This window comes from Stegostoma tigrinum, chromosome 17 (genome assembly GCF_030684315.1).
Source record: "Stegostoma tigrinum isolate sSteTig4 chromosome 17, sSteTig4.hap1, whole genome shotgun sequence".
Taxonomy (NCBI): Eukaryota; Metazoa; Chordata; class Chondrichthyes; order Orectolobiformes; family Stegostomatidae; genus Stegostoma; species Stegostoma tigrinum.
Genome location: NC_081370.1, coordinates 37,191,884 through 37,204,106, shown reverse-complemented (window position 1 = coordinate 37,204,106; position 12,223 = coordinate 37,191,884). Strand labels below are relative to the sequence as shown.

At 41.7% G+C, this 12,223-nt stretch overlaps 1 protein-coding gene across 4 annotated transcripts in view; it reads right to left on the bottom strand.

Moving 5' to 3' along the window:
- The window catches only part of mical2a (microtubule associated monooxygenase, calponin and LIM domain containing 2a), a 274,841-nt gene that overhangs the window by 165,841 nt on the left and 96,777 nt on the right, over positions 1 to 12,223 (bottom strand). For all 4 annotated transcript variants that reach the window (XM_059652085.1, XM_059652086.1, XM_059652087.1 and 1 more), the window contains exons 5-6: positions 5,488 to 5,589; positions 2,418 to 2,573 (exon numbers count right to left, since the gene is read on the bottom strand). In XM_059652085.1, coding sequence (XP_059508068.1) covers positions 2,418 to 2,573; positions 5,488 to 5,589 — 258 coding nt within the window. The remainder of the gene's footprint in view (positions 1 to 2,417; positions 2,574 to 5,487; positions 5,590 to 12,223) is intronic.

Genomic DNA, 12,223 nt, shown 5'->3' with positions numbered 1-12,223 from the left:
CTTCCAGGAATTCTCGTACTTGTCTCTGTCTAGTCTGTCCCAGGATTTTGGTGTTATCCCAGTCAAAGTCATGGTTCTCCTTGTCCATGTGAATTGAGATGAGTGCGTAATGGTGGTGTCTTTTTGTAACCAGTTGGTGTTCATGTACTTTTGTTGTTAGTTTCCTTCCCGTTTGTCCGATCTAGTGTTTCTCACAGTCTCTGCAAATCCAACCTAAACTGCCCTTCCGCAAATCCGACCTAAACTATGGATACGCTACATAGACAACACCTTTGTCATCATTAAACGGACGAAATTAGAAGAGACACACAAACCAATAAACAACACCCTCACCAAAATAAAAGGGGCATGTAGAATCTTTCTGATGCTGTTCCTGTAGGCATCTCCTGACCCAGTTGTTTGGATATCCATTATCCTTGAACACTTGGAAGAGGTATGCCTTCTCCTCTTGGTGTAGTTCCGTGTTGCTGCAGTGTGTTGTTGCCCTTTTAAACAGTGTTTGCACGCAGTTTCATTTGTGTGTGCTGGGATGGTTACTATTGAAGTTCAATACCTGGTCTCTGTTTGTGGCTTTTCAGTGTACTTTCGTTTGCAGCTCTACCAAGACATCCAGGAATGGGAGTTGTTTGTTCTTCTCCTCCTCTCTGGTGAAGTTTATTTCAGTGAGGGTGTTGTTTACGAGTTTGTGTGTCTCTTCTAATTTGGTCCGTTTAATGATGACAAAGGTGTGGTCTACGTTGCGTATCCATAGTGTAGGTTGCATTTGCGGAAGGGTGGTCCTTTCCAGTCTTTGCATCAAAGAGTACATGAACACCAACTGGCTACAAAAAGACACGACCAATACTTACTCATCTCCATCCACATGGACAAGGAGAACCACCAATTTGACTGGGACAACACCAAGATCTTGGCACAGGCTATGCAGAGACAAGCATGAGAACACCTGGAAATATGGCACTCCATGAAGCATGCTATTACTAAACACATTGAACTCGGCCCCATGTGCATTATACTAAGGAGGAAACCTGGAAGTGAGGCAATCCATTGCAACGGACGCCAGAGTTTAAAAACCAGGTGGGGAAACACACCGATGCTTCAGAGGCTGCACTGAGGATGTTACCCTGGATGGTAACAAAACATCTGTGAAACAACAAACCAGCTCAGCGAGCCAACCAACTGCAACAGTTGATCTGTCACCTTTGCTTAATAAAAATCTACTCCTCCCAGATTTAAAATTAACTAGCATTAATTGCTATTTGCAGGAGAGTTACAAACTACAACTGTCTTTCATGTGTAGAAGTGCTACTTAATTGCCTTCCTGAAGGGTTTGGTTCCAAGTACTTAGAAAATGTCCCTTAGTCCTGGACTCTCCATCCAGTGGGAGGAAACTGTTTGAGTGGCTGGAGGCTCATGTGCAGTGTAGGTACTGAGCAGCCTTTGTCAGTTTCTGTGCAATTTGTTTAATTCATTTCCAAGTCTTACTCCTTTCTCCTAGCTGCAAAGCTCAGTCTTGGAATGTGCACGCTGTCTTATTTGTACTGGCTAGGCTTGTGGCCATTAGAGCTTAGAAGATTAGGAGGTGACTGACTGATTGAAACATAAGATCGTGGGGGGATGGCGGTGGTTGTACTTGATGAGATAGATGTGGACAGCATGTTTCCTCTTATGGGGGAAATCTATAACTAGGAGTCACTGTTTAAAAATCAGGTGTTTTCCATTTACAGCAGAAACTGGACGATTCTGTTTCTCTCAAAAAGGTTCAGGATCTTTGGGAACCAAAAAAAACCCAGAAATTGCTGGAAAAGCTGGCAGCATCTGTGGAGAGAAATCAGAACCATTCTGAAGAAGAGTCATTGGACCCAAAACGTTAACTCCGATTCATCTCCGCAGATGCTGTCAGACCCGCTGAGCTTTTCCTTCAAATTCTGTTTTGGTTTCTGATTTCTAGTATCTGCAGTTCTTTCCGTTTTTATTCAGAATCTTTGGGACTCGTTCCCTGCAAAGATGATGGAAGCAGAGTCCTTGAATATTTTTAAGACAGCAGTGAAGCTTTTCTTGCTAAGGGAGTGAAAGCAAGAATGCAGGTTTGAGGCTACAACCAGATCAGCCATGATCATATTGAATGGCATAGCAGACTTGAAGGCCGAATGGCCCGCTCTTGCTCTTTGTTCATACAATATGCCTTCCATTGACTCCATCATTCTGCTGCAGAGATGACAGATGGTTTTCACTGTGTTAAGGACTGTGAGATATGGAGCTGATAGACCGGTGTAGAAAGCTAGACTGCTGTTGTCATCAGGAGTGTTGTGCAGCCAGAGAACTGAAACTTTCACCTTCACTCCACCGGAAGTATCGTCTTGTGTTTTTTCACAAGACTGTTTGGTTTGGAGTGCCTAGTGAGGCAGATCAACACCCACCTGTTTCCTCTTTCAAGTCCTGGAAGAATTTCTGATTGAAGATGAAAGCGACGCCACTAATTTCCTCAACTTTCGCCTCGGCTGTTGTGTTGCGGTTGATGAAGTTGGCAGTGATGGCGATGGCCAACTTCCCACGGAACTCTTTCCTTCTAAATCCTGAAATATATTATCACAGCTGTTTCAACCATGATCACAGAAACAAGCCCTATGCCGTAACTTTTACAGATGCTTTTATTTTGTTGCTGTCTTAAGTGTGTTATGATAGACTACTTTCATTCGTACTTGATACTGTTAGCAACAGCAGATATTTTAAAATCAAATTTGGACAGCAGCTTGACTTGCTTCATTTTGATTAATCTGTAATTGTCCATGTGACACTAGGAAGCTGAACACTTCCTGTTGCTGTCACCTGATGTTAGCATCTCTAGACCAGAGTGTATTAACTGTAGAGCTACAGGTTCCATAATGCAATCTGAAACCCAATTTCACATTCTCTGTTAGGTTCCAGTTGCACAGTTTGTTTGCGTGCATGTGTGAGTTTGAGAGTTTGAATGTGAGTGAAAATAAAAATGAGAGAATAAGTGTGAAAACATGAGGAAGAGAATCACAGAAAGAAAACAGTGAGAGACAAAAAAAACAGCATGGAGTGACTGAGAGACAGATAGAAACCCAGACGCAAGCAATGAATCAGCAAGAGCCCAAACAGGGTTGAACTTTGCACCACGTTATAATTAGTCTGTGTCCTGGAACATTGAATCTACTGCAACTTCATGTGTTCAAATTTAGGTCACTCTGTTCCCGACAGGCTTTTTTCCTAAGTGGAACACCTCTGCTCTCTCTATAAAAATGACAGTTCCTTGCCATTCCAGTTGACCACCTTACCACCATGCCAACAGCCTTAGATCTGCTGCAGGGAAGCTCAACTCAAGCTGGAGGAACAGCACCTCATTTTCCATTCAGTCACCTTACTGCTTTCAAAACACAAACATTGAGTTCAACAACATGCTAAACACTATCCTCCATTTTGATTACCACAGCCCCAACCACACCACCTCTCCAACTCTCATCTTGCTTCTGTCTTGTTGACTTTGCTCTCAGCAGAAGTGAACTATTTTCTCCTTTCATGCCTATAGTATACATCTATTTGATAGATAAATCACTCCTTTACCACCATTATCACTCCATTTGTCTTTTGCTCTGGGCGTCCTTACTATCTGTTTCACTAGTTCCTCTCCAACTTTTGTCAACAGCACAAAGATCATCTTTTCCTGCTATATTCAGTACGAATGTCTTCGGACAGGAAACATTAACTCTTGTTTCTCTCCCAGATGCTGACAGACCTGCTGAATTCCTCCAGCATTTTCTGTTTCTCTTTTCACAGGATTCCAGCATCTGCAGTATTTCTTCATATTTGAGTGAGGAATGGGTTTAAACATCGAGTCGGGGTTTGTCATTGGAAAGGTTAACTGCAGAACTTATCTGAAATAACTAGGGAACTGAACAGTCTACAGCACTGTATTCATCCAACCACAGCAGTCCTTTTGAGATGAATTCTCAGTTGTTCTTCCACAACTAATCATTGCATCTCCCAGACCCAAAGATGAACAAACTGTTTAATTCCTTTCTTTTCAGAGAAAACGTTGTTTGCTTAAAGTTGATGAAACATTTCTTTTTAAAAGTTTATACTTGGTATGAAGTTGATCAGGATATTTATTTCATGGAAACAGACCCTTCTGTCCAACTCGTCCACGCCCACCAGACATCCCAATCTGACCTAGTCCAATTTGCTGACATCTGGCCCATATCCCACTCAACTGTTCCTATTCATATACCCGCACAGATGCCTTTTAAATGCTGTAATTGTTCTACATGAAATTTATTTATTTAATTCTTCAAAGCTTCAATTGGCCACCCCTCAACTTGTCAGAAATAGTTCCAAACTTTGATCGACATTTCATTTGAAGAAATGCTTCCGGATTTCACACAAATAGGTGTACTTTAATGTTAAATCAACAAATGCTCACATCTTTGGCATACAGTTTGACCTTCAGATAAACTTTCAACCTCATATGCTCTCCATCACCACGACCTCCTATTTCTCTATTCCTGTAACATGGTTCAACTCCAGACCATCCTTATTCCACCCACAACTAAAATTCTCATTGAGCCTTTGTTACAACTAAGCTTGGCTATTCCAGCATTTTTTTGGCTGATTTCCAATCGTCTATAAATTGGAATTCATCTAAAATGCTCCTGCCTGCATCTTAACCCACACCAAATCCTACTCACTTGTCATCACTGTGCTTCTGGACCTGCACTGGTTCTGGTCCTTTTTTTTTAAAAAAATGCTTCCATGGTTTCCCTCAGCATTATCTGTATAATCCCCTACAGCGACACAACCCTCTGAGTTAGGTGCACTCCTTTATTTCTCAGCTTTTGAGCATTTCTGCATTTTAATCATTTCACCAATGGCAGCCTGCCTGCCTGAGACCTCAGCTCTGGAATTGCCTCCATAAACCTGTCTGCTCACTTTTGTTCTTTAAGATGCTCCTTTTACTTACTTCTTCGACCAAGCATCTGCTTTAATATCTACTTATGTGACCAGTTTGATGGCACAATTATGGAACATCCTGGCACATTGTATTATGTTAAAAGTGTGATGTTACTGATGTTATTCCAGATTTCCTAAAGGAAATATTTTCTCTTATTACACCATCAAATCCCTCATTTTAAACAAAGGAAATTTACTGTCAATAAGGAGGGCCTCTTCATATAGGCTAGGTCCTATGGAATATCACTATCATTCAATGTCAATGTTTCCATTTTATTCTCCTCTATTCCACTGACATCATGGGAAAGGAGTAGGAGGGGGTATTTAAAAAGACAGAGAAAGGGAGACAAGAGGAGAGACCAGGCCAAAAAAAAAAGATATAGAAGAGAAGAGAGAAGGAAGGAGATAAGAGAGGGGGAGAAAAAAGACAGACAGAAAGCAATAGATATAGAGAAAAGGGGAAAAAGTGAAAATGAAGGGAAAGGTGATAGCAAGCAATCTTTGTTAAAGTTTTGTCACCTTGTAAACTGCTCCTTCGCCCATCTGCACCAATAATAACATCAAAGGTAAAGTCTGAGACAGGGTGATCACTGGGTCGCACCTCCGCTCGCCATCCTGGTCCTAAATTATAGTATGGGGTAATTAGTTACATTGGCAAATGCAATATTCCACTGTGAGAGAACTTTACACTTCAATATGTTTGTAATTTTTAACCCCATCAACATACAGTTGTTCCTGTTTATAAGTCATTGTGTTGACATCTTCAAATGCTTGAAAATTAAAATGCTCCATGGAAATTTAAAATATATTTGATAATGACTAGTTGGCAAAACAATAAAATTTTTAAAAAGTACCAACTTATTTTTGTAAGGAAAGATGCACAGAAACTGGGAGTTACCAAAGACAAAGTCAAAACTGACAGAACTGCAGAAGTTGCTGGAAAAGCTCAGCAGATCTGGTAGCATCTGTGAAGAGAAAATCAGAGTTAAAGTTTCGGGTCGAGTGACCCTTCCTCAGCCTTGTAAATACAGCAGCGACAAAGGACAGAGGCTGAAAATTCTCTGAGTAACACCATCTGACTTCCCAAAGCCTGACCCTTGCAGACAGTGGACATATCAGGAGTGAGATAGAATACTGTCGATTTGACTGGACAAGTGCAGCTCCAAAACACTCAAGAAACCTGAAATCGTTCAGCAGATTTTTAAAACAAAATTCATTCATGGACAATCATATCATAACGCACTGATTAGAAATAATATCGGCCATTCCTTCTTTGTTGCTAGGCTAGAAACCTGAAGTCCATCCTCAACAGCACTGTGGGAGTTGACGTACATCAGTTGGAAGGTGGCTCACTACCACCTTCTCAAGAGCAAATAGTGGTGTGCAATAAAATCTGTTCTTGTTAGATTTCGTAAATAAATAAAGCCATTAAAGCAGTTTCTCAGAATTCTCACGCGAAAGCGATCAAATCTTAGCAGATATTTTTGCAAGTCCTTAATATTGATCCATAAACATAAAAAATAAATAACTGTATAATAGTGTAGCGATCTATGTAACTGGACTATTTATGCAGAGAACTGGAGTTGAAATACCTTCTACCATTTCAAGAATTTGCAACCAGTTGATAAAATTTGGAATAACAAACTGATATTGGCAAAAGTGACCATGAGCTGCTAGATTGATGTAAAAAAAATCAACTAGATCACTCAAGTCAGTTTAGAGGAGAGGCACTGTCCTTATCCATTCTGGGTTTAATGTGGTTCTAGTGCTATATCAAAAGGCATTCTGCGTAACTGCCCTTTCTGAAGTGACTTAACAATACACACAGCAGCATCAAATTTGCAATCAACACTTCAAGAAGGCAGCTTCCCTCTGCACCACCATCAGCTTTCTGGACATTGAGCAAAGTGCAATAAGCATCACCTTTGCCTGCAACAGGCACATCCTGAGAATTATTTTCAAAAACTGGCAAAATTCACCACGCTTTAACGTTTTTCACAGCAGATTGAGAACTGTAGAAATTTCTTCCTTTGCTTAGTGAGCAGACAGTTGATAGTTAAATCTTTTCTCATTTCCAAAGAAGTCACATTCTAATGCAAACTGAGTAAAGGAGGCTTAAGAGGTTAACTAGTCGAGGGAAGCAGTGCTTCTATTCATAGCTTTGTTTAGATTATGACAAGTGTTTATGTGGAATGGTCTCCTGGGCAGTTATTGCAGTGACGACTTATGGGCACACAGTGTCAGACTAACTTGAAGTACGTGCTAGACATTCAGGCAAACTTGAAGTGGCCACTCAGAACTTCAAGGCAGATTGGATGGGCTGCTGGCTGACATTCCTGTCATGCCAGAAATACTTTCCAGGCAGTGACTATTATTATCTTTGAGAAAGTTATAATCAGGGTTCAGTTGACCACTTTGGACCCAACAAGGGATAAGCCCGGCTCCTATTTGCAGACGTGCGATGCACTATATTTATCCACTTGGAGATGAACACACCAAAAAATTGAGACAAGCAGCCCGGGTAAATTTCTTGCAGATCCCCAGTCAGACAACACACATTCTTGAATAGTCACACAAGCACCAAACTCAGCAAAGCATCTGAAAACACCCCAAGGAGAGGGGCAGGTGAACACCACCCCCACTCAATCAGAAGTACTTTCCACAATTGGGACTATGTCACTGTTCTTTCACAGCTGCTGGGATAAAATTCTGGAACTCCCTTCTTGGTAGCATTCTAGACGTAGCTAGACCAAATGGACTGCAGCAGTTCGAGAAATTGGCACACCAGTGCCTTTGGTATTAGGGATGTGCAAAAGCTTTTTTCTAAAAACACTAGGATTTCAAATATGTATAAAAGAATTTGAACTAAAACAGCTCATTCTTTTTATGCACTCTTGATTTTCTAAGTGTTTATAATGGTGTAGTTGTCATCTCACTGGACTAGTCATCTTGAGGACTAGACTAGTGCTCTAGGAACTCAAAATAAAGTACTGCAGCTGCTGGAAATCTGAAATAAAAACAGAAAGTGCTGGAAAAACTCAGCATTTGTCAAGAAAGATACAGAGTTAATGCTCTGAGTTCAGTATGACTACTTCTTCAGAAGAAGCAGCTTCCACGTTTCTGGCCTGCCAGGAACAAAGCTAATTGGGGCAGTGGAGATATTTTCCAAACCATCATGTTCAGAAATGTTACGACACAGCTCTGGAGCAAATGAGACTTGAACTCTGGTCTCCTAGCCTAAAGGTAAGCACACTACAGCTATACCACAGGAGCCCTGTTGGGGCAGCGACTGGAAGGGGCCCTTGGCTGCTTAAGTGAAACTGAAAGAACCGCGGATGCTGTAAATCAAGAACAAAGACAGAAGTTGCCAGAAAAGCTCAACAGGTCTGCAGCATCTGTGAAGAAAAATCAGAGTTGACATTTTGGGTCACTAGAACCAAAATGTTAATTCCGATCTTCTTTGCATAGATGCTGTCAGACCTGCTGAGCTTTTCCAGTTACTTCTATTTTTAGCCCTTAACTGCTTGTTCATTGAACACTTAAAGGCCTCAATTAGCAGTGGGTTAGAAGGCCCAATCTTTCCACCAGAACTTAATTGCTGACGTGGCAGGAACAAAGAAGTATCTCCCCACCTGACTGCCTGGCCTTCCTGCCACTTTTCCCATCATTTCTTGGGGTGGGGAAAACCCTGGCGTGAAATATTTAGAAACATCTGAGTACCACAGGCAAGGCAACTGCCACATATCTATTGAATAGTATGCAAATTACTCCCGGAGAAATATATATACATTATTACTGAGCTCCATGTACTTCAATAAAGTTTGAAAATAAAATCTTCCAACGTGTGCCCACTAAGACACTCCAACTCCAACTTTCCATTTAACCAGTCTCTTCAAAAGCCCCAAAAGTAGAGTATAAAACCTAAACTATCTACCCCTTGAAAATACTGTGCACACTAGAAATCCCACATAAAAACCCCAAAATGCTGTAAGTCATTAATTTACTGATCATATTCATGATCTGGCTAAGTGAAAGTAACCATGAAGACGTTGGGTTGTCTTCAAGCTAAACCAATTTGTAAAATCCTTTATGAAAATATTTCCAAGTTTGCTGATGATACAAAACTATGAGAGCGGTGAGGAGGTTGTCAAGAAATTTTAGGTGATTTAGACAATCAATCCCTTCTCCGTTTATGGCCAAGGGGCCCTGGTTTCTCCAATCTTTCCTCATCACTCAACTCCAGAAATCATGTTCATGACTCATCTCTGTTGAATCTCTAGGGCTTGAATATTTTCCTTACATTTTAGTGAGCAAACCTAGACATTACACTGCAGATACAACATGACCAGGATGTAGAACGCTCAGATTCAGAGGACCATTCAGCACAAAAGACTGCATTTGACATTTCATGCCTAAGCTAGCTCTTAGAAAGAACTATTCACCGAGTGCCATTCTGCCCTGTTCTGTCCCAATTTCTCCCCTTGCTATATTTATCCACTGTTCTTAACCAGACTTTCTCCTAACACTCTCTCCAAAGTCAGAAGGTGGTCGGTTCAAGTCCTAATCCCAAAATTCAAGCACAAAATCTAGGCCAGCATTCCCAGTGCCATTTTAAAAGTGTGCGTTGCGTTCAGAGGTGTGATCCTCAGATGAAACATTAAACAGTCTGCAAAATCAAATGGATGTAGAAGACCCAGAGAAAATGTTAAGGCAGTAGGCGTACTCTCTGTTAGGCTTTGAGCCAACATTTATCATTCAATCAGCATCAGTAAAATCGGGTTATCTGGGCCATTATCAGAATGCTGTTTGTGGCATCGTGATATGTACAAATCAACCTACTTCTTCCAGTAGAGACTCCATTTTTAAAAAATTGCTTAATTGGCTATAAAATACTTTGAGGTGTCCGAAGGTTTGAAAGGGAGTACAAAATTGCAAGTTCTTCCTTATTTTGGGGATAGTGGATGGCAGAGAAAGTGATAGCTCTAGTGAATTTGTATGAAGAAAGATTGCTGCCTGAACTGAAGGTGCAGTAGGCTGGCTGTCGAAGGGAGCTGTCTGGGTTTGTCCAGACTTTATCTCCAGAGAGAAGTGAGTCAGTAAGGGAAATGCCTAACCAGGGACTGAGAAACATGCAGCACTTTTAAACAAAAAAAATGTAAGCATAACTGAAGAACTCTTGATGGGTTTATCAAGATATTCTGAGCACTGTGTTTTTGAGCATAATTAACATGCATGGATAAGGTTAATGTGTACGTGATCGTTAGTGCATCTTGTTGTTGTGATTCAATGTAACAAATGGAGGGTTTTAGATGACACTAGCAGCACAGACGATGAAATAGATACCCTGGTGTGCGTCACAATTTCTTTACAGAAGGCAATAAATGCCCAAGGAGAGATGGTGACAAGGTTTTTTTTTGAACATCCTCTCCAGACACAAGTTGGAATTCTCTGTTCAATATGTAGACTGGGCTCATATTTCCTTCAAGTTAGAAGGTTGTGAGAGGACAGTGACCAAATTGAGGCTTTCAAGATTATAATGGATTCATCAGAGTTGATGGAGAGCAGCCATAAACAGGGGAAGGTGGGGTGGGGTCACAGTGTCTGTACCTGTACTTTTTGTCTGCAAAGGAGAAGGATTAGATCAAAAAGCATATTGGGCAGCACGGTGGCTCAGTGGTTAGCATTGCAGCCTCACAGCGCCAGGGACCCGGGGTTCGATTCCCACCTTAGGTGACTATCTGTGTGGAGTTTGCACGTTCTCCCCGTGTCTGCGTGTGTTTCCTCCGGGGGCTCCGGTTTCCTCCGACAGTCCAAAGATGTGCATGCCAGGTGGATCGGCCATGCTAAGTTGCCCATAGTGTTCAGGGGTGTGTGGGTTATAGGGGGATGGGCCTGGGTGGGATGCTGCAAGGGGCGGTGTGGACCTGTTGGGCCGAAGGGCCTGTTTCCACATTGTAGGGAATCTAATCTAATCCCTTGCCCAAGCACAATCATGTGCGTGCAAAACTCAAAGCACAGTGCTCAATATAGCATGATTCTGAAACTAAACAACAATTGCTGAATAAGCCTGAGCATGTAAAGAATTATACTGGCAACCATTCTAGGATGTCAGTCAGGCTCACAATGTACATAATGAAAGCTACATATATTAATGGACAGGGCCATTTTCTTTGCAAACAGCAAGTACATATTCAGACATTCTGTTTCACCTCAATGAATTAGGTGAATAAATGTTCTTTGGTTAATTTTCCAGGGTAATGCCTTCATCAAGAGAGTCAATCAGCCTGTCTCAAAACTTAAACTAATTAGCAATTAACTGCCAGTGATTATCTAAATGGCAGATTCTCCATGACAATGCCTCTACTAATAAGAGTCCACTTGCCAATCAATCATCACTTTTTCTCTCATACAGTAGAAACGATGTTTTCGTTTCCATTTATATTTATTGAGAATTGTCCTAAGGAGTGTCAGGCATAAATCTCTGGCAAACTGCCTGTTTTTTTTGCAGGAATACTAAAATCTGGAAATAAAAAGCTGGTTTCAGTAAACGTGATTGTGAAGCTGTCAGATCATCATCAAAACACAAGTGATTCAATTGTGGTCTTTTACAGAAAGAAACCAGTCATCTCCATCACACCCTTTGTTTGTGTACTATATAGAGCACTTTGCTGAGTCCATCAGGAAGGATGTGAGTCTGAGAGAGATGACTATTCCAGGCAGCGGAGGCCTGCAGATCAAAGCCTCCCTGTACATGGATGATGTCGCCATTTTCTGTTCAGATCCGCAGTCCGTGCACAGACTCACGAGCATCGGTGACCAGTTCAGACTGGCCTCGGGAGCCAAGATAAAATGATGCAAGAGCAAGACCCTGTTCTTTGGGAGCTGGGCTGACCGATCCTTTATCTGCTTCACCATCAGGACAGACTACCTGAAGGAGCTGGGAAAATGGTTCGGAGGGTCCAGGGCATGCACAAAGTCTAGGGAGGAGTGCATCGCCAAAGTGAGGCAAAAATTGGGCTTTTGAGAGCGCTACTCACTCTCCATTTCCTCTCTGTTGTTGTACGTGGCGTGTGTGGCTGCAGCAAACTGTGCTTAGACCCTCAGGACGCAAACACCAACTGTCACCTTGTACTGAGTTTCTACCTGTCCCTGGTGTTGCTTAGGATGGGATCTTTGCCATTAAATGCCCCAAGTAGTTGGGCCGTTCTGTATCACCTGCCCTTCGCGGAGAAATTTGCAAAGAGAAACATCTTTA